This window comes from Carassius carassius, chromosome 38 (genome assembly GCF_963082965.1).
Source record: "Carassius carassius chromosome 38, fCarCar2.1, whole genome shotgun sequence".
In the NCBI taxonomy this organism is placed as follows: domain Eukaryota; kingdom Metazoa; phylum Chordata; class Actinopteri; order Cypriniformes; family Cyprinidae; genus Carassius; species Carassius carassius.
In genome coordinates, this window is record NC_081792.1 from 22364981 (window position 1) to 22388551 (window position 23571).

At 37.0% G+C, this 23571-nt stretch overlaps 1 protein-coding gene across 8 annotated transcripts in view; it reads left to right on the forward strand.

Moving 5' to 3' along the window:
• Positions 1-3976: 3976 nt before the first annotated feature.
• LOC132119577 (voltage-dependent P/Q-type calcium channel subunit alpha-1A-like) overlaps positions 3977-23571 on the forward strand; it is a 72255-nt gene continuing 52660 nt past the window's right edge. For all 8 annotated transcript variants that reach the window (XM_059529657.1, XM_059529664.1, XM_059529660.1 and 5 more), the window contains exons 1-17: positions 3977-4077; positions 4674-4813; positions 18771-18862; positions 18943-19095; positions 19183-19370; positions 19455-19558; positions 20120-20235; positions 20395-20430; positions 20519-20605; positions 20749-20955; positions 21116-21228; positions 21415-21527; positions 21947-22078; positions 22189-22261; positions 22436-22553; positions 22833-22900; positions 23018-23124. In XM_059529657.1, coding sequence (XP_059385640.1) covers positions 3985-4077; positions 4674-4813; positions 18771-18862; positions 18943-19095; positions 19183-19370; positions 19455-19558; positions 20120-20235; positions 20395-20430; positions 20519-20605; positions 20749-20955; positions 21116-21228; positions 21415-21527; positions 21947-22078; positions 22189-22261; positions 22436-22553; positions 22833-22900; positions 23018-23124 — 1940 coding nt within the window. In that variant the 5' untranslated portion in view covers positions 3977-3984. The remainder of the gene's footprint in view (positions 4078-4673; positions 4814-18770; positions 18863-18942; positions 19096-19182; positions 19371-19454; positions 19559-20119; positions 20236-20394; positions 20431-20518; positions 20606-20748; positions 20956-21115; positions 21229-21414; positions 21528-21946; positions 22079-22188; positions 22262-22435; positions 22554-22832; positions 22901-23017; positions 23125-23571) is intronic.

Sequence of the window (23571 nt, forward strand, 5' to 3'; positions counted from 1 at the left end):
GTATACGCGTTAATCGACTCTAGAGGGTTAAATCCCATATATGCAGGGCTTAATTTGTGCTGGAACATCCGAAATCGGATCCGGCACCTCATTTGGGTGGATCCCCCTCCTCCAGGGGCGGTGTTTCCGTATGGCTGAGTAGAGCCCTGCATTTCAGCCCTACTTTTTTACATCCCTCAGGCCGGCTTCTGGCCAATTTTCACGCCGCAGTTCAAACGCGGGTCGGGTCTGTTTGAGGCTTCGTCTTTGTATATTTTAGACTTCCATCAATTAGTGATGAAAGAAAAAATTATAATTGCTGCCTAGTGGAAACAACGTGAGACCGCTCTACCGCGACTGTCAAGAGCGACTTAATGTTGTTTAGTGTCCCCCAGCATTTTTTTTTTCTCCGGTTAAGTCAGAAAGCGCATCATGTTTGTTTTTTCCCCATTCTACAAAAGCACAACATTTGATATTGTGAATGCACACAAATAAAAGCAGACCCTCATAGCCACAAATGACCCTTAACCTCAATAAAAACGAAACGAAATTTAATCACTTTGCTATTACAAACAAAACTGAACTATTTTAATAGCTGAAACAGTAGTATGAGCTTTTTTTGGGGGGGGGGGGGGTCCTCTATGGCAGGTAGCCTAATATGGTTTCAATATGGGTCTCTGGCAGATAATAGCAGTTGCCATACACTAACCCAATCAGATTAGCCGTGAAAATCTATCCAGACTTCATATCTCGATTATTATCTGTTATTATTATTTTAAATCAGAGGATTTTACAAATATTTAACAAATGATCAGCGATATCTCGTCACTTCACCCGCCTCCACTCCACATTGATGCACAGCCCGGGGGAGACAGATCTCTGCTTAAAGGGCAGACAAATAACTTTGAATAGTAGACCTACACCATTTCTTTACTCAAATGTTTTGTGTGTTTGAAGACCGTATACGTATTTTTTTGCTATCTAGCCAATATATTTTGTACGTTTTAAAGTATCCTATGCATAAACGCTTAATCATTTATATCATGAGATTTTGGCCAAGTAAAAAAAAAAATATAATAATAATAATAACAAGCACCCATATATCAATGATAACGTTATATAACCTGTAAAAGTTGATGAAAGCGTATAATGCGATGCACTTGCACGTTCTATTGACAGACAAAACACAGATCTCCTCATTCAAAAAAAAACAAAAAAACAAAAAAACAACGCCATTTGAGCTTGTTTTTCATATAGAAGTGCACATGCCGTGAAACTGTTTTATTTGTCAACACCCATCAAACATCATATTGTGTGTATTTGGTTGCTTAAACTCAACAAACCACGAAAAATAGTTCTTATATAATACTCACGAGGCGGCTTTATACACGCAAACTTTGGATGTGAGTGTGAGGGCATACAGCCTTTGGAGCGTGCGAGTCCCAATTGATAAAAATACTTAAAAAGTAGTGCAAATTATACATTTTTGTGACAATGCAAAAATGACCCGATTAGTCAAGTGACAGTTCCGTCAGCTGTCCCGACTCCCGAGATGCGAGTGAAAGTCTATCGCAGCGTGCAGCAGGTCTCTGTAGTGCAGGCAAGATGCGCTCATGTGAAGCGCGTTTAGAGAGAGTTCATGGATTTGAAGGCTGGTTTCGAATTACTGATTTAACTATATAGTTTGTTTTGATTTATTTTATTATTCTAAACTACATGATATGTTGAATAAATGCAGGAATTCCCTCATTATGAACTTGAATTATTAAACCATGCACACAGTCATCCACAGAAATTTAGGACCTGATTAATATAATTCTAGTATACAGAGATTTGTAAAATAAAATAAAATAACTTTTTCAAAACTTGTTTTTAAGTCTGGAAATTGTTGTTTTAAAATCGCATGGCATTTCCTGGTTATTCATGACCTTACAGAACCTAAAGTGACTGATGCACGCCCTTAATAACCCGATCCGTTACCCCGCTTTGTTCCGGGACCTCGCAATTTACAAATAAAGCACTGCATATGTGGGACCGTACTACCAGGGCCACAGAAATAACGATCCCACATGTGGGACTGTACCACTCAAAAGGTTAAACTGCTGATGGAGAGATGCAGTAGACTCTCTCAAATGCTAGCCAACTCTCCATTTCACAGCTTTTCTGCTTCTCTCTCTCCATCTTTCTCTGTTGCCTGCACTCTCTGCCATTCCTTTTCTTTTCCTCCTCATTTAAATACATCTACATTCTCATTATTTCTTTCTCTGTCTTATGTTTCTTTCCTCCTTTCTTTCAGTCACCATTGTTGTCTCTCTTGCTCTCCATCTCTCTATCCGAGTCTTAAAATTGAGAGGTAAATTATTAAGGGCACATTATGAGCTGCGGACAGCTTTACTACTGCAACTGAATATTATTTTTTCAGGAACATATCAGTGTTGTGCAACTGCATGAATAGTAGGTAGATACAAACACACAGCGAGAGAGAAGACTGTTGAAATGAGAAGGGAAGATTGCTTTTATGCTGAAGGAAACATTGTTTAGTGTGCAGCACTCTGCAGCATCTTTATTCTAGGTTTCTGCTGTGAAGGGGTGTACGCAAATGATCCACATTTCCTTTCTCAGAACAGCCATTCTGCACATGCTCACTTCAGCGCTCGAATGGTTACTATGGATACCACTTTAAGTCTCCCAGCATGCACTGTACTGTTAGCCATGTTAGCCCTGAGCTAACTGTGTTGGTGATTTCTATGAGCTCTGAATAAATAAGTATTTGTGTGAGTAATTTAAACAGAACTTGAGGTACACTGTATGCAGACAGATTGAGGTGAATTCAGGGGACATGTTCACATGCTTGCATATTGCATATAGAATGAGACCGATGTGGTCTGCGATATAGAGACTCATACTTGAGATACTGAGGACCACACACTGTAAAAGTAAAAAAAATTTTGCATGTTTTGCAAGAAAAAACAATTCCTTACTTAAAAATTGCATGTTTAATTCAGAGTGCTGCTTGCCAGTAGTTCATAAATTATAGTGAAAATTACCATCAGTTTTGAACAAAAATGATTTCCATTACAGTTGTTTTATACAGTGCACAGTGAGAAACAGGATATGATATCGCATTCTAGGGCTTCTTTATTTAATACATAATAATAAATATCATAATAAATGTTTTCTCTGAAAACATCTAATAAAATATTATCTTCTTCTTATAAAATACAAAAATTTCTGTGTGTGTGTGTGTCTATATATATATATATATATATATATATATATAGACACACACACACACACACACACACACACATACACACACACACACACACACACACACACACAGAGGGCTGCAGGGCTGTATTAAACAGATGAGTGTAGACAGATTCAGCCTGGCTGAAATAGAGCACTCATTATCCAGTTACTGTGCGTCTCTTTACCAGCTGCCACTGGCACTGATACACACTCTCAGCACTTGTCATAACCACTTATGTCATGTGTGTGTGACACACATAAGCACACAGACACATCATTGTGATGACTGCTACACACATATTATAATAACTTTGAGTAATTAAATATTTACATTACACTATATGGTTCCAGAAATATACTGTAATGTTATGAAACTTTGATGAGTGTGTGTGTGTGTGTGTGTGTGTGTGTGTGTTATTTTATATGTATATGTGTGAGCCCAGGCCTACAGCTCTGTATCACTCACACTTGAATGCACATGGTTATCCAAACTCTGCAAGAAGACATATGTGCATGATTTGTTGTTGTCTTATTGTCATTTTCTGAATACTTTTATTCTTAACATTCTAGAATGATCAAATTAATATTTTGACATATTTTTTTCTTCAACATTCCAAAGTTCATACAGTTTTAGTTTGCATAGTCATTTAAAAATACTTTGGAATTATAAATATGTTTGACATGATGAATCCAGAATATTTTTTTATTTTTTATTTTTTTACCTTAACTCTGCCTCTTACTCCATTTGAGTGGATGATTCTGACCACCATCATTGCCAACTGCATCGTACTGGCTCTTGAACAACACTTACCAGATGGAGACAAAACTCCACTGTCAGAACGACTGGTAAAGTGGAACACACACACACACACACACACACACACGCACGCACACACACACACACACACACACACACACAAACACACACACACAACACACACACACATTCTTAGTGAAATCTAAATGGGGACATTGCATAGACTTTTATTGTTTTTATGTACAACTAGTTATAAGCACTATAATCCACACAAAAATGAAAATTTGCTAAGAATTTTCTCAGCCACGGGCCATCTAAGATGTAGATGAGTTAATTTCCTCATCTGAACAGATCAGGAGAAGTTTAGCATTAGATCACTTGAACCATTCCTGTAGCAATATTTGGGGACAACTGTACACCCAGATCCTGATTTGCAGAAACAGTACAGAAGTTAAGTAAATACACTTTTATTTTAACTAAATTTTAAATATGTTCTTGGGTGACATTACACACATTAAAAGAGTAGTTAAAAACATACTGTTCAGGTACACGTACTGTAGGACAAGAGTCATCTGTAAATACAGGGACTGTTTTAAGGTATTCACAAAGATTCAAAAATGTTGAATGTTTTAAGTGAAAACTCATTTTCTGATAATCCCATCTGTGTTTTTCCTCTCTCTCGCAGGAAGATACAGAGCCCTATTTCATTGCAATTTTCTGCTTCGAGTCGGGCATTAAGATTCTTGCACTGGGATTTGCCTTCCACAAGGGCTCCTACCTGAGAAACGGCTGGAACGTGATGGACTTTGTAGTGGTGCTCACTGGGTGAGTTATTCAAACACACTCTCTAGTGTCATAGTAAAATAGAAAGAAATAGAATTGGAGCTGCTCGATTTAAAACTCAATATAAACAATTATTAGATGGCTCTCTGGAATACTTGATTCTGGTGGCATTCTAATGTCAAATATGTATAATTATTGGTCTTTTCTGTGGAGTTAGTGGCTCTTTTTGGTCGATTCATTAAAATACCCATTTGTTCATGATTCAAAGTATAGTAGTCATTATTTTTATGCAGCCATAGGTGACAAAGCAGTGCAAAATGGTAAATGTACTGCATTTATGTAGCGCTTTCAACAGACCCATGGCCATCCAAAGCGCTTTACAAGTTTTCTCACATTCACGGCTGTGGTGTCAGCCATGCAATGCGTCATCCAGCTCATCAGGAGCAGCTGGGGTTAGGTGTCTTGCTCAAGGACACATCAACACTTGGTCAGGTGGAGCCAGGGATTGAACCACCAACCTTCCGGTTTGTAGACAACCTACATGAACCATTGAGCCACTGCTGCCCCCAATATGTTTTACTTTAGAATTTCATGAGCTTTTAAAGTTCATAACAAGATCTGTAGAATGCGTAATGACTGAATGACTGCACAATGTCTGTAATATGTACTAAAAGATTTACTTTTCGCATGGCCCAAACTAGCCCAGAGAAAGTCACGCCCATTCTGGAACTGTGTGTATGAAGCAGAGCTACTGTATGTACACAGCAGAGGTCTGGTTGGATGCTGGTTCCCTCATGCCTTAATGAGCACTTTTTCTCACACACACACATGCACGCGCACACACACCTACACGCATACATGGATTCTCAAACACAGGTAGATCACAACAGCACTGTAGGGAGCAACCATCAGGGCAAGTCTGAAATGTCACCTCACAGGGAAGCAGAGAGAGAGAGAGAGGCAGTCGAGTGTGTTGGGGGGATGTGTTGTAGTATTGCGGTGCTAAAGAAGGCAGGGCCATGTGACTCCATTACTCCATTCCCCTGGGCTTTTGAATATTGGAAAATTAGAAGGAGAGAGAGAATGTGTTGGTTTATGTGAAAAGACGGTATAGCTGGAGGAGGAGGAGTTTAGAGGCTAATGGAAGAATCCAAGATGGAGTGAAAATCTTTCATTTCCATGTTGGTCCCAGTTGATTTATCCTGGTTAGTGCTGGTTTAGTACTGGTCTTGCTGGTGGAACAGGGAAATTCTGTTCAGCTAGCATGATAATTATGATTGGCTAAAGCAAGCTTGCTTGTTAAAGAATTAGTGCACCTATCTTTGTCATCATTTACATTTCTTTCATACATGGAACAAAAAGTATTTTTTGTCAAACTGCTCTTTATAATAAAATGAAAGCGAACAGTGAACATTTGTCCATATTGACACTGATTTGTGTGGGAAAAAAGAATCTTGGACATTACAATAAATATCTTTATTGATCTTTATTTTTTTTTTAAAGAAATTTATACTTTTATTTAGCAAAGATGTATTGGTTTGATCAAGAGTAACAGTAAAGTACTTTATAATGTTATAAAAGAGTTCTAATTCATTTATAAGCTGTTATTTTAAACTTTCTATTAATCCTAAAAAAAATGATCATGGTTTCCACAAAAATAAATGTTGATAATAAAAATAAATGTTGCAGCAAATCAGCATATTAGAATGATTTCTGAAGGATCGTGCGACACTGAACACCAGAGTAATGATGCTGAAAATACAACTTTGTCATCACAGGAATAAATTAATTTTAAAATATATATTAAAATGGGGGGGGGGGGGAAGACACTTTAAATTGTGATAATATTTCACAACATTTGTGTTCTACTCTATTTTTTATCAAAGCATAAAATGCTTATTTTTGAGAAATGTATTTTTAGTGTAAGATAGAAAGCAAGCCTTCCAGGTTAGAAACAATGTAAGGTGAATAAATTATGATTTTTTTATTTGAGTGTTCTGTCCCTTTAAGAACACTAGAAGTGACATCAACATACCAGCATCCAAAACACACCATTTGCTAGATACCAGCAGTGCTTGTCTATACAACTGGGAACTAGTGAAAGTAGAAATGAAGAGGAGGAGGGGAGCAAAACTGGAACATGAAGGACAAAGGTGGAAGGAAGGGGAGAGAAAGAGAATGAGAACGAGGGAAATGTAAAGGAGCGGGACAAGGGTGTGTGTGTGTGTGTGCTTTCGTTAGCTGCTGCAGTAGCCTGCTTTTCACTACTGCAGATGATCAATCAACTAGCCCTGCTTTTAAACATGAGCAGATCTTCAGACACACAAACAGCTGCAAAACTGAACATGGCTAATCATTAACTACGTCCTCAATACATATTTTTACTCACCATCGACTTCTGTGTGTGCATATTGGACACATTTGTAAGCCGGAAGCGAGTGATCCTGCTTTTTTTTCTCTTTTTTTTTGTCTAGTAGAATTTTATTATGAATTATTATTGATTTGTTTTTGGTAACACTGTATTTTACATTGTTCATGTTACATGTTACATGTACTTATAATAATAAAAATGTATTATGCATAATTACATGCAACTAACCCTAACTATATACAGTACATATATGTGGTTAATTATTATCACTCAGTATTTAAATTTATATTTACACTATAACAAAGAAATAAAGTAACCATTTACTGTATTTATTTATTTTAGTTTTAAGCGCAAAAACTTTTTTTGTCACTGGATACAAAAAGTTAAAAAAGTTCATTGCCAATTCTTATCTTACAATTCAAACCTTTTTCTCATAATAAAAAAAGTCAGAATTGAAAAATATACAGTAATAGAATTGCAAGATTTAACTCGCAATTTGAAGAAGTAAAGCACAAACTTATTGTCACAATGGTGAAATAGAAAGTCATGATTACCTTTTTTTCCTTTTTATTTCATGGTGGAAACAACAACAACCTTTTTTTAAAAGCTTCCATATTTAACCATTTTTATATTTTTACCATTTAATTTAATTAACATAAGATTATTTACTAAAATATTACAATGTATTTACTGATTGAGTATTGCTGATGAGGCCCATTCTTTTAGACCATTTATTTCTTCTATTTTGAGTGACCCAGTGGCATATGAACAATCCGAATAACATATCAGGTTTGTTTAATCAAAATTTTGTGATGTGAGTCCTGATTTAATGACAGGCAGTAAACTACAGTAGGATTACTGCTTACTGCTTGCACAGTTGTATGGTCCACAGCCAACATTACCAGCTGGCAGAGGCTTTTTCTTGGTTTTAAAGTTGGTTCACAGATCCAGTTCTTTCCTCATACTGCAGTCATGGAAAACAAACTCTTTAAATATGATTATCTATTTCTAAAAGTGTGGGGTAATGTCAGTTATAATGCTCTAAAGATACCAATATACTATCTATAACTGATATAATGAAAACTGGCTGCTATGCTAGTGTTAGATTGTTTCAGCCTTTCGACTTCTGAGAAATCTCAGTTGCTTTGTGTTTGAATAGAATATAGAACTACTATTTAGTCTGAAAATAATTACCAGGATATTGGACACTTATTTCATTTCATCGTTCCTTCTCTCATGCTTAGATGTTTAGGCGTGGTCATCTATTTTTTTTTTTCAGTGTCTGAAATTCTCTTTAGTGTCAGTTGAATGCGAATGTTGGTTCTGACAAGGGCTGCGATTGCAATACTCCCCTGAGTGCCTCTCCATCATCTCCAAAACACTAGTTCTACATTTTAGTTTCACTTCACAGATTTTACATCATGACGCCAATGAAGCTTGACAGCAGAGTGACATGCTCTCATGACCTCTGAGCAGAATTTGCTGGTGGTCACTGGTCACAGCGGACAGTCTGAAAGAGCTCATGTTGAATCTGCATTTAAGTAATTGACAAACAACAACATGAACATGAACATGAACACCATGAATTTCTTAAAAATATGCAAATATGAATAATACTATACTAATTCTAATATTACTATTAGTTCATTTTAATATATTTCAATATTTAAAATAATTGTTTTTAATTAAATCTGCACCATTTAGTACTACTTCTAGTTTGATATATGTATCAAAGCCCTCTCTCTCTCTCCCGCTAGTATTTTCATTATCGTTTATTATTTATTCTGTATTTAATATATAAAAATGTGAATAATACTTTGTTTTTTAAATTTTAATTTGAACTTTTTTACCCACACCATTTAGTACTACGTATTGTTTATATACTACTAATATACTAATTGTTAATTGTTAATATAATATTTTCTGTGTGTGTGTAAAATAATTTAGATTATTTATACTGTACAGTATATAATACACACAAATATGAAAATATGAATAATACTACTAGTTTTACTATCAGTTCATTTTGATATATTTTAGAATAAACATTTTTGGTTGTTAATTAATTTTGCACCATTTAGTACCACTTCCATTTTGAACCAATACTGGTATTAGTTCTCTGTTATACTTTGTATTACCAGTGCCACTGCTTGTGCATGTGTTGCCAATGTACAGTTCTTACTTGGCAGATTCCAGAGTCGTGACTGCGCTGGCTATTGGCTGCCTGCTCGGTGCCAATCTGTGACTTCACTACTGGCACATAGAGTGAAGGGAGACAAAGAGGAAGAGAGCGAGAGAGTGAGCGAGACCAAGAAAATAACACCATGGTTTAGTCTGAAGAAGATTTCTGTTTCTGGACACACCTTAGCGCTTCCATGCGCAGCTGTTTCCATAGCAATGTTATGTAATAAGAGAGAACCATGGAAGGCCAGAGAAGACACCACTCTCTCTGCTTTTATTCAGGCTTATATTTTACACCCTATGGTTCGCCGTCTCCCTCAGTCTGCACTCAAATATAGTCACTTATTTTAATATTATGGAGGAGAGGAATGTTTAATCATAAATATGGAAAAGTAGAGTTGAGCAGCTACATTGGGCTGGAACGACATGGAACTGCATTCTGACACCGTAAAAAAAAAAATGCATGCAGCAGTCTAGTTTATGTTTAAAACAGTACACACTGTCTCCATGTTGTGAATGTACTCACTCAAAAAAAAAAAACTTTACGCTAAGCATTATGCTTAATTATGCATGTTATTTCAAATTTACTGTCATAATTCTATGGAATATATCAGTTTATGGAAGTAAAATCTGTTTCACAATCACTTCGAATAGCAATTTATACAGCACTGTTCAAATGTTAGGAGTTGATGGGGTTGATGTTTTTAACAGAAGCCTCTTATGCTCACCATGGGTGCATTTATTTTAGTCAAAACTGTGAATAATTAGAAAATAAGTGAATAATTATTTTCTATTTTAATATCTTTTAAAATGTAATGTATTCCTCTAAAGGCAAAGCTGAATTTTCCACATCATTACTCCAGTCTTCAGTGTCACATGATCCTTCAAAATGTATTCTAATATGCTGATTTGCTGCTTATATGTATTTATTCCTATTTGTTTATATTTGTCATATACATTATATAATTTAAGGACATTTTTTAAAAGCAGACTTTAACTATTATTAAGTATCTTGGCAGATCTTTTTTGTGTTTTTTCTTTCCTAAGGCATGAGTTAGAATCTGGTTTGCCTCTTACCCTGATCTTCTGCTTCTCCGCATCATTTCCTGTCCTCTCTCTAATATCACTAAGAGTTGCAGAAGGTGCCGTTTGAGCCTCTGTGCTTGTGTCTACATGTGTCCAGGAAGTTATGTCTGTGTTAAAGGAACCATTTTGTCAACCGGACACCAGGTTAAAAGCGTGTTTCAAGAATAGATGCAATTTAAGTGAAGTGTGTGGATGTTAGAATATGTGTGTTTCAGGGTGTGTGTGTGTGGTTAATGTCTTTATGGAGGTGAAGGAAAGGATGTCTTTCTGTAAATGACTGCAGCACAATAATGATAATGGAAGTTATGGCAGTGGTACAATATTCACACGGGTAGAAAACCTCTATTTCTCATTCTCTTTCTTTCCACACACACGTCATGTTACACACATGGATATTCTGCTTCTGCTGTGTGTGCTGTGAATTTGCTCTTTATCTTGAGAAGGCTGGTTGCCACATAAGGACAGGTGGGAAGAACGACAACAGAAAGTGAGAGAGAGAGAGAGAGAGAGAGAGAGAGAGAGAGAGAGGTTTAGGCCGCCATGCTCTCAGTAATGGACGAAGACTGTGTGTGTGTATGTGTGTGTGTGTGTGAAAGAGAGAGAGAGAGAGAGAGAGGTTTAGGCCGCCATGCTCTCAGTAATGGACGAAGACTGTGTGTGTGTGTGTGTGTGTGTGTGTGTGTGTGAGAGAGAGAGAGAGAGAGAGAGAGAGAGAGATTGAAAGACTGCACCAATGTGTTCTGCAGTAGTAAAGGGTGGAATCATTTTTCTTTCAACACAAATGTAGCAGTGCAAGTGGGGACTAATAGGAAAAAGCATTTGTGGGGAAAAAAAAGGTTGCAGTGGGGAAATGTGAGGATACGGAGGAAGCACGGGTGCTTGGTAACAAGGAATGGAGAGGATGAGAGGAGGGAGAGGGAGTGACCATCAGTAGCAGTGGAAAGAAACAAATGAAAACTTTAGAATGGAAACTAAAATAAGATTCGTTATTTTTCTAACATATGAGGGCCATAAAACTTGTCATGACAACTTGCTATGTTGCTATGTGCTTTCTAAAGTGTTCTGGATTAGGATTAGTATTTTGGGTGTATTGCTATGGAGTTGGAGAAATATTATATCTGTAAAAAAAAAAAAATTTAAGTTGTAAATAAAACAAAAGATTATAAGAGTACATTTTTGATAAATAGAATTTCAGTCTTTCTACTACAAGATGTCACATTGAATTCATGACTTGTCGTTTCTTTGTAATTCTTTGTGAAATTTACAAGCAATTTCTGAGTGAAAAACTTTTCCAAGTAAATCCTACACCAAAAAATGTATATGAATTGAATTTATACATTTAAAGGAAATTTTAAGGGGCCATATGATGCGATAAAATTTTTCCCTTTCTCTGTGGAGCGTTACAAGCTCTTGGTGAATGAATGATATCTGTAAAGTTGCAAATACAAAGACTCAAATACAAAGAGGATATTCTTTATCAAATATCAAGACTCTGCCACGCCCCCCTAAAATGTCTGATTCAAATACGCCCCACATGTCTACGTCACTATGTGGAAATCTTTGCGTAGTGGTGCCCAAATTTTCACGCAAAGAAAGGCAGCGTGGTTCCAGTAACCGCAGTTAGTGTTGAAGCAGTCATGTCAGGGAGATGCTGTGTGTATCTGTGCGAAAGCAAAAGCACTTTATTTGGCCTTCCGAAAGTAGATGCATTTAGGAATCTTTAAGATTTCTTACAACAGAACAGCAATGCATTTTATGTACAACCTTTTCATGATCCTAAGAGAGGAGGTCATTCTGACTTTGCTGCGACAATCTGGCACTTCTGAATCAACTACTGTAAATATGTTTTGTTATTAAAGTATTTGCTATTAACTTTTCAATTGGGAGTTTTGCACATTGTGTGCTTGTGTGTGTGTGTGTGTGTGTGTGTGTGTGTGTGTATGTGTGTGTGTGTGTGTGAGAGAGAGAGAGAGAGAGAGAGAGAAACAGGGTCACACAATGGAGTCAGCTGTCTTAATTCAGTGGCTTGTGTACTGCTAACACATAAGAGCTTCATCACTGTGTCTGTCACACCACTCTGTTCCCCTTTCTGGCTTGAACTGATGACAAAACTAAGGACATTATTAACTGTCTTTACATTTATTTTGAAAGATGAAGTTCACGATTATGGAAAGGCGCATTACATTTTCGACAAGTGCTTGTGATGTTTGGCCAATCACAATGCACTGGGTCAGTTGGCCAATCAGAGCAGACTGCGCTTGTCAGAAGGAAAGACTTTGTAGAAAACGACGCGTTTGAGAGAGGCGGGGCATAGAGGACCTACAATAATGTACAGTATTTGAAAAATAATGTTTTTTTTTAAACATTAAAGCATGTAAACATATTATGTTACACCAAATACACAAAATAATGATCTTTAAAAACGCATCATATGACCCCTTTTTTTTACTCTTTTGAGGGGATATTTCCACTCTGAATATATAAAAAAACAAATACATGTTTATCATTAATATGAATTTCTTCAAATGGATCACAAAACTTTTTGTGTCAACTGTTTATTGAATTTTCCTCTGTGAACAGTAATATAAAACAAAAAGCAACTGTGCAAATCTAGAACCCATCCCACCCCCTGGTAGACTTGAGTAGAGAAGAAAGATAATAAATAAATAAATAAATACATAAAGTAAAATAAATAAATAATAATAATAAATTAAGTAATATTAATAAATAAAATATAATAAAATAATATTTGCAAAGATTTTAGAAAAGATGACACAACCTTAAAAGATGAATGCCATAGATTAACAGTTTTCACATTAGATCCATGTATTCGAGAAGTTGAGAGTTCCATCGAGATAATGTCCAACAAAAAAACCGCCCAGGTTCGTCTGTCCATTGTGTGAGGAGGATTCCAACGGTTGATTAGCAACTTTTTTGCTGCAGTGAGAGCAGATAACAGTAAACATCTTTGTTGAACGGACAAGTTGAGGTCCCAAAAGACATTCATGAAAAAATGGTGTGGAGTCAAACATATATCAGTACCCAACAAATAAGAAAAGTCCTGTGAGAGCCGAGTCCAAAAAGGAGAGAGAGAGGGGCACTCCCATCCTTGCGAACAAAGATTGCACTTAGGAGAAGATGTCAGATTCATATGAAAATGTTTCATTGGAGTCAAGTAAACCCTATGCAGCAATTTTCAAAGAATCATTTGGTTAAGGGTTTTTAACGATTTACTGAAACTTAAGATCAATCCATTAATGCATTGTTGCTGAATAAAAGTATAAATTAATTTTATTATTTATTTATCAAATTTTTTGAGCCGCATGATTTTGGTTCTGTAGCGCAAATAGTGCAGGTCAAGTAACACACCAACCCGTAGTGCCTTGAGTTAAAGGCTAATTTAAATTCCATAACCTTAGATAAAAGAAATAATAAACGTATTGTCTGCATTAGCAGTGACTAAGACTCAGAAAGAAAGCTAAGTCAAGGAGAAAGAGAATACCATTAAGGAATGTATTATAAACACTAACAAATTATGTAATATCTTCTTCCCAGATGTGAAAATGAACCCTTTTAGCAGTCTGTAGCCGTGCTGATCAGATCAAACCCTCACACAGAAACCCGATATGAGAAGTTTACAAAAAAGAAACCTATTCCAGCACTTTGACGCAAACAAGAGGCATATTTTGCAAATTCTGGTTCAAGATACAAGATTTGTGATAGCAGATTCCTGTCGCACTCCCCAAACAAACACCCTCACGTACCGCACAAATGCAATGTATTCCCAGATGCACAGGCCTGAGTGTACAGATTGAATAATGCAGAGTTTCGGCTGCATATCAGCATGACCTAGATTCAGCTCGAACGAAAAGCTGGAGGATTCCTGTGCCGTTTTATAGCAGAAACCGGTTGATCTCGCACACCAACAACATGAGCAACTCATGCTAATGAGGTTGAATTCATGTAGTCAACATAAACTGTGTGTAAGTGTGACACTGTGGTCAGTCAGAGAATCCTTTCCATACAGTATGAAAGATGGAGGAAATGGAGATCAATCGAAAGGGGACCCTTTATCTTTCACTTCTGGCCTGGTTGATGCGGCAGTACCGAGATTCCATCAATGACAGGGGGTCTGTTGCTGCGGTAACGGTTATGAATGAGAGGAGGCTGGTAACCGTGGAGACTTTGTGAAAAAGGAATCGCCGGTTGCTATGGTGATGCCGTGAATGGGGAGAGACCTGGTGGCGTGATGTTGGAGAGAGGCTTCCACGATCGTCAAGCTCATCTTAAATTTTTTTTTTAAAGCAAATGAGCGAGACATATCTATTCTTGGAAACATTCTTAAAAGCATATACACATATGTATCTAAATGTATAATCAAACACATACATTAGTGTTGTCAAAAGACCCGGTACTTCGGTACCAAGTCTATACAAAAAAATGAAAATGGGACGGTACCAGGTTTCTTTAAGTACCGGTGGTACCGAGGACCCGGTCAACCCGGTTCTTGACACACACAGCGCTATGATTTCCTCGAAGCCGAAAACGCAGACGGCATCTCAAAATCCAGTCATGATAATGAAACTTACATTTTAATATGGACAATCACGGAATGTGTCAAAGTTAGCATAAATTAATCAAATCAAATCTCCGTATGGACCATTATCTTTAAATGTTAAGCCGCAAAAGTTGGTTGAAATATGAATCCTGCATGTTTTGCGCGTCTCTGTGTGAATGAATGAATGGTTTGTTTACTACATAGACTGAAGCGTATGACGCTTGCAGTAATTTCAGCATCTGCCGTCTCAATGAGGACATGAATACATAAACTCCATCACCAGAACTGTTCTGAGTCACTTCACAAGCATTTTACCGTTTCATCTGAGTAAAACCAGGGTCAAAATAAAAGTAGCCCGTCAAAATAAAAGTTAATTTTTACATAAAGGCATTGTGCTAGATATTAATATTATTTAGTAGAATTTATGTGATACTGCTACTACTGTGGAATAAATTAATAAAACTTTATTTTGTAAAGAAATAAATCCAACAATCTTTTCCATGTTTATGATTTAAAGTTTACATTTCATTAATTAAAAGACAAATTAAATTTGGGTGAAACTTGTTTACTGTTTTTCATAATTATATTACTTGTAGAAAAACTTAAAACATAATTGTAAATAAGTATACAGAATGGTATTGGTTTTATTTTTAGTGATAAAAAGTTTGTTTTTTTTTTAGAATATTTTTGTGTTTTGCTTTGGTACTGAAATTGGTACCGAGGTACCGTGGATTTTCACTGGTATCGCTACCGAATACTGAAATTTTGGTACCGTGACAACACTAACATACATATATCCACATAAACTATAGTTAGTGTGTGCCATTCACTAACTTCTACAAGACTTAGTCACCCTTTCTCAGGAAATACTCTCACCTCTAAATCATTTTACATATGTGGGTTATGATATGTCTATTGAAGCCTCTTATTTTCAGATTATTGTGTGTGACGTTACAAAAACAAGACCTACAGGGCAACAGAGGAGAGAAGGAGTGTGTAGGGAAGCTGGTGTAGGGAAAGTAAAAAGAAAACCACTTTCCATCAATGTGTGTATTCTGATTGATTGTCAGGTTTTCCCCAACAGACGGAGGCCTTGTCGCTCCTGTGAATCCCTCGCTCCCTTCCTCTATCTCACCCTGTCATCATCTTCTCCCTGGGGCCGAGGGACTTTCTCTTTCCCTTTACATCTCTCCATTGCTCTGTCATTCTCAGGGATAACTGTTTCTTTCAGTCTGTCCACTCCAGAGTTTACCAAATCACACTTTATTCCCTTCACAGGACTCTGTACCACCCTATTTTGTTATTTGTCCAACTGACAACTGAATAGCACTGCGCTTAAATAAAAACACATCTTAACAAACAAACAGCTGCATCTGGATAACAATAGTATATTTATTGTTATTTTTATGGGTAAGCATCACTCACACTCACGTATGTTCTTCAGAAAATATAAAAACGTAATTTAAAGTTTCATTTATCAATCATAAATGTCACTATTTCTGTCTTGGTCAGTTAGTGTTAATGCTGTGTTCAAAATAACATCCTGTTACCTACAAAAGACACTTTCTTTGACTTTTTACAACAAAGAGTTCAAATAGATGTGGACAGGGCCGCTTTTCTATTCTAACCCGGGTGCAGGGTCTGCAGCCTCTCCTCAAACATTTGCACGTATACACACACTCTCACTGTCTCTTTCCCTTTCCATCTGTCTCAAACTTGCACACACTCCCTCCTTCTTTCGCACACACACACACGTCAGTCCACTGTTCCATCAAATTTACCGCAAGCCTTTTAGTGTGTAGTAGGATATCAGCGCAGTCAGCGGTGCTCTGTTATCCTGACTGCACTTACTGTACATAAAGTGTTCTTCACTGCCAGACCTGGAGGCAGTTTATTCCTTCCCGCATCTAAGTTTCCACTGTTCAACGAAATAAAGTGTAAACCGATATTATATCAGCAGCCAAAGCACTTCAGTCCTGATCTCAAATCAGTTCTTTAAGTGTCAAATGTATATTTGCACCTGGCTTGGGCTTATTGATCATGCAAGATGGGTCATAAATATGTGTATTTGTTACGTGAGACTGTAGATATGTGTAAATGAATTACTGAGAGTTTCATCCAAATACTTTGTCTAAGCTGGGTTTGGTCAAAGAGGGAACAGTCTGCTGTTCTGTGATCAAGTTTTCCATTTAGGTTTGGTTGTGAATATTTGAGACAGATCCTATGGGTTATTACAGAGTGATGGCGCCATCTCAACTTCATTCTCAAAAGATTATTGTACCATGTGACATCATAAAATAACTAATATAATTCTGATCATTGATCAAGTAAATCACAGTGTTCTTGCCAATTGAACAGATTAACAGGAAGTACAGAAAAAGCAGAAGACATTTGAGAATGAGTCAGGAGGCGAGTTTGCTGCATTCTGTCCAGTCTCGCACAAGTCCATCCATTCTTGCTCTTTTCTTTTAGCTTATGTAGGTGTTTGCTGCATGTGATGGCAGAGCAGTTAAAGGCCTATTGACTGAGACATTGGCTGCCACTTTATATCATAACATCTAATGAATGAGCTCTTAGCAACATCGCTGCATGTACAGGCAACATCAAAAGAGAATGCAAAAGTGATGGACAAAGAGTTCTTTATAATTAGTTATATATATATATCATTAGTCTTAGATCATTAGTATTTCCACCAACAAGTTATTTTTCTATCTTTTGCTGTTGTGTGTCAGTGGGAAATAACAGTTTACATTTCCAAACATTCTTTTGGCCATTAATTGCATTAATCCAGTGAGATTTTTGTTTGCATAAGGAGTCTGACAACAGTCAGTTCTCCACACAGAGATCTGATCTCATCATCATCCAGTCCGTCTGGGATTACATGAAGAGACAGAAATAACTGAGGCAGACTAAATCCAGAAGAACTGTGGAAATGTCTCCATGATGCTTGAAGAAACCTACAAAGCTACAGTACTGTGAAAAGTTTTAGGCACTTATGTAAAAATGCTGTAATGTGAGGATGTTTTAAAAAATAATGTCACAAATAGATTTTATTTATCAATTAACTTCAGTTAACTAAATCAAATCAACATTTGGTGTGACCACCCTTTTTCGTTTTAAACTGTATTTGTCCTAGGTACACTTGCACATAGTTTTTCAGGGAGCTTTGCAGGTAGGTGTCTTGAAGTGTCTTGAAGATGTTGCCACAGTTTTTCTGGATTTGTAATCCCATATAAACTGGATGATAATAATCTTGCTGGATTATTATAATTTATATGTATACAACACATGTAATATGTAGATGTATATATGGGCACACATATGTATGTACAACTATGTGAATGTAAATGCTTATATATGAGTTTATTTAAATATATAATGTCTGAGGTATATATATATATATATATATATATATATATATATATATATACACTGTATAAGAGGGATACAGGACCCTGACCAAATGTGCTACCACACAGATGCACACATATACACACACACTCACATTTAAAGATCAGATGATCAGACCAGTGTGTGGTTGAGAACAGAGCAGTGTCTGATCAATTATTTACCTGTGATTGACCTCTTCTTAGGATAATGTGTCTGCTTGTGCCTGTACTTTGCTGTAGCTAAATGACAAAATTTAGGACATATGGAGATGTCCTTATTTGGAGAAAAAATTGGTGATACACAGATGACTCTATACAAATGGAAGAGCAGAACATAGATTAAACCTGCTGTTGTATAATTCACTTTAATGGCATATAGTACAACTGTCTCCTTTCTTTCTGTCTCTCCTCCAGTATCCTGTCCTCCGTGGGGTCAGAATTAGACCTGCGGACATTGCGAGCAGTCAGAGTGTTGCGGCCCCTAAAACTGGTGTCAGGAATTCCAAGTGAGTGTTCTGTCTGTCTGAGTTTATCAATGTATGTAAGTGTTCTTTGCAAGACATACAATAGTGCTATTACTCTCCAGGCCTGCAGGTGGTACTGAAGTCTATTATGAAGGCTATGATTCCACTACTGCAAATTGGCGTGCTCCTATTCGTGGCCATCCTTATGTTTGCCATCATTGGCCTAGAGTTCTACATGGGCAAATTCCACCACACCTGCTTCGACAGTATCACAGGTGCGTTTGTCTTAAAGGCAAACAAAAAACAGTTGACCTTTGAAATTGTATGCCTTTTACAAATCCCTGTGCATTTACATTATCCAGGCGAGATGGCTGATGAACAGCCCTGTGGTAAGGAATTTCCCGCTCGAGTGTGTCAGAATGGGTCGGTGTGTGATGAATACTGGCTTGGGCCAAACTATGGCATCACACAGTTTGACAACGTCCTCTTTGCCGTGCTCACTGTTTTCCAGTGCATCACCATGGAGGGTTGGACTGACATGCTTTATTACGTAAGAGTTAAAGGCGCTGATTTAACTATGATTCTGTTTTTTGATTCTAGATGATAATTTTGGGTAAATGTGGATATATTACAGAGTAATGATGCCTTAGGGAGTGCCTGGAACTGGATGTACTATGTTCCTCTCATCATCATCGGATCCTTCTTCATGCTTAATCTGGTGTTGGGTGTCCTCTCGGGGTAAGATCTATATGTCTTTTTATCTGTTTCTCTATCTATCTATCTATCTATCTATCTATCTATCTATCTATCTATCTATCTATCTATCTGTCTATCTGTCTATCTGTCTATCTATCTATCTATCTATCTATCTATCTATCTATCTATCTATCTATCTGTCTATCTGTCTATTTCTCTGTCTGTCTGTCTATCTATCTGACCTCGATCCATCCATCCATCCTTCTGTCAGTATCGTTTGTTGCATCAGTCTTTGTTCTGTCATTCTGTCATTATTTTAGGTTTTGCTAATTATTTTATCTGTCGTTCTTTTGCTTGTTCTTTCTTTTGTTCTATCTGTGTATCTTATGTTGTTCTGTCTGTTTTTCTATCTTTTTATTGTTCTATAATTATATCTTTCACTCTCTTCATTGTTCTGTTACATATTTTGTTCTATCTATTGTTTCATCCATCCTTCATTAGTATAAATTAATGTTGAAAGTTTAGAAAGTTGCTAACTATACAGCTATCTTTCTGTCCTCATGCCTGTCTTCCCCGCCGCACACCCCACCTCTGCCCCCCAAGTGAGTTTGCCAAAGAAAGAGAACGTGTGGAGAACAGGAGCGAGTTCCTCAAGCTCAAACGTCAGCAGCAGATTGAGAGAGAGCTCAATGGATATCTGGAGTGGATCTGTAAAGCAGGTATTTGCATAAAACATGTAAACAAATGTATAAATAAAAATTAATTGTCATGACTAGTTTTGGACCTGTTGGTGTTTTTGCATAAAGAAGATTCGAGTGAAAATAATGGAAACTTAAAATTTTGTATGAATAAAGCATTTTTCAATGCTCTTTTTACAGAAGAAGTCATCCTCGCAGAGGACGACGATGGCACCGGTAACAATATAAATGTTCCTGTTTTGTGCTTTTCCCATTTAATGACTAAAATGCAGTAATTATTGACAGTGAATGTGTTTGTGTGAAGGATCTCGCCGCAGGCCCACCATAAAGAAAAACAAAGCTGACCTGTTAAATCCAGAAGGAGGAGAGGACCACATGGGAGATGCAGTTGGTAAGAATCATTCAGATCCTAAGGAAGTCAACTCATTTAATGAATTAAAATGTTTCTTTCTTTTGAATCACATAATAGCTTATACTTAAAGATCCTGTTATATTCATGCCAGATGTTGTGCTGCTATGTGTGTATATTCTTAGGCTCACCTTTTGCTCGTGGGAGCATAAAGAGTGGAAAGGGAGATGGGACCGCATTTAGCAAGAAAGAGCGACGTCTTCGCTTCTTCATTCGAAAGATTGTAAAGACTCAGGCATTCTACTGGACTGTCCTCAGCCTGGTGGGACTCAACACACTGTGTGTGGCTGTGGTACACTACGATCAGCCCGAACTACTGTCGGACTTCCTCTGTGAGTTGTTTGTTTTTACATTTGTTATTATGGGAGACATCAAATCTGGTCTGGAGTCCCATTCTCCATTTCATTCCTCAAATAGTTCTTGGATTTCTATGCTTCTACTGTCAGTAAACACCCTCTGTTTCCTTTTCTCCCACTTTCTCTTTTTCTACAGATTATGCTGAGTTCATTTTCCTAGGCCTCTTTATGTCAGAGATGCTGATTAAGATGTACGGACTGGGGACGCGCCCTTATTTCCACTCCTCTTTCAACTGTTTCGACTGTGCCGTGAGTGGCCTTCTCTCTTGGCCCATTTAAAGTCTCACTTTCCCTCTCTTTTGCTTTTTTCTCTCTGCCTCTGGTTTGAACCTCTGCAAGCCGCTGACCTACATTAGATCCAGACTTAAGTCCTTGTTAGCCAGTCCTGAGAGTGTTCCTTACTTGTTTTGGGATTTGGCTGTGTGCGTGTTTTAGGTCATCGTTGGCAGCATATTTGAGGTGGTCTGGGCCATGGTCAAACCAGGGACATCCTTTGGAATCAGCGTGTTACGAGCTCTCCGACTGCTTAGGATCTTCAAAGTCACCAAGTGCGTTCCGGTGCTTTAATTTATCCTCTTTGTCGTCCATCACAAAGTTTTGTCAGTTTAGTGTGTTTTTTTGGATCTGAAGCGAGTACAAGTTTACACTGCTGATTTTTCATGTCTTCATGTGGAAAAAATGTTATGCACAATGTTCATGCTGTTCTTTTCCTTATAGTGAAAGTCAATTGAGATTGGGGCTGTATTGTTCTAAATATAACAAAAATGGATCATAAAAGCACAGAACCAGTAGTCCAAACACTATATTTTATGTCTTCTAAAGCAATACAATAGATTTTGTGAAGAAAAGACTTCTGCAAATCTGAGAAATCTGTTCTCAATTTTCATTTTTTTGTGAACTATTTGTATAAAAATGCCATTGTTTCTTAAAAAAATGTAATAATAGATTTCTTACTCCTTTTTTTCAGATACTGGGCATCTTTGCGTAATCTGGTAGTGTCGCTTCTGAACTCCATGAAGTCCATTATCAGTTTACTTTTCCTTCTCTTCCTCTTCATCGTGGTCTTTGCTCTTCTCGGGATGCAGCTGTTCGGTGGACAGTCAGTATAGATTTACATCCTGCTGCCAACACTTTATTCAGTTTCTCAGTTAGATCACATGACCAATCACAATGCATAACAAGACAATTTGATGTTTTCTTTTTTGCCAGGTTTAACTTTGAGCAAGGCACTCCTCCCACAAACTTTGATACTTTCCCTGCTGCCATTATGACGGTGTTTCAGGTAAACTGGTTATGTTGGTTTGACAATAGATCTGTTCTAATACCTAGTGAGCTAGCTGTCTGCATAGTACTTTAAGACATGTAGAGATAAAGAAAATAGCCAATTCTACTTAAACTAGCTTATGTGTGTGCGGATCAAATATGCATGGAGTTCTTTTTTATGTGTATTTCTCAGATTCTAACTGGAGAGGATTGGAATGTAGTGATGTATGATGGGATTAAGTCTCAGGGAGGGGTGGACAAAGGAATGATCTTCTCCGTATTCTTCATTGTCCTTACACTCTTTGGCAACTGTATCCTTCTTAACCACACAGAATCACATAATCAATATATGATCAAATGTCAAAATATATAAGGGAAACATCAATACATTATTTCTTTCAAATATACTTGCACTTTACCTACATGAGGTTGTGCTGTATGAATTCGGTGTACTATTCATTTTTGACTACTTTTGAATATGATTTGAGAGATCCAGATATGTATATTTAGCACTGTCCACTTGGTAAGACGCACATTATAAAACACAAGCCTTGTCTTTGTAAAGTTGTTTCTTAACTCTAACCTCTCAGACACACTACTGAATGTATTCTTGGCTATCGCTGTGGACAACTTGGCCAACGCTCAGGAACTAACTAAGGTTGAACACAGTTTCTCTGTCTCAGATACACCATTCGTGTCAATTTCATGCAAAAAAATAATTATTGCCAAACAATTGTTTGCGGCTGTTGCTGCTGTATTTTTTGGGATTTTCTAGGATGAACAGGAAGAAGAGGAGGCCACAACACAAAAGATTGCTCTCCAGAAAGCGAAAGAAGTGGCGGAAGTGAGCCCAATGTCTGCTGCCAACCTGTCTATAGCTGTGTGAGTTACTCTACATGCTAGCAACCATCATCTTTACCTTTACACTTTTGTGCCACTAGCAAAGCATCACCAAACAATTACTATTGTTTAATTATTTATTTATTTATTTTTGCTAATGCCCAAAAGCAATAGCTTGTTCAAAAACCCACAAACCATAGCAATGAAGCCATAACCAGTTTTCATTAATATTCATGATCAAAAGGTGAAATTCTTAAAAGACACCTCTGACACTCTGGGACACGTTAAAAACAATAAATATGTATATATATGAAAATGAGTCCTAAAACACTTACACATTAATGTCAGCAACAGACATGTTATAGTTCACACTTTAACTTTATTACAGTAAGAGGCCATGCTTTATGTCGCATGAATTTGATCTGGTACTGTAGCTGGTTTAAATGCTTTTTGCCTAGCTTAGCTGTCAGCTTAACTTTATCATCGTAT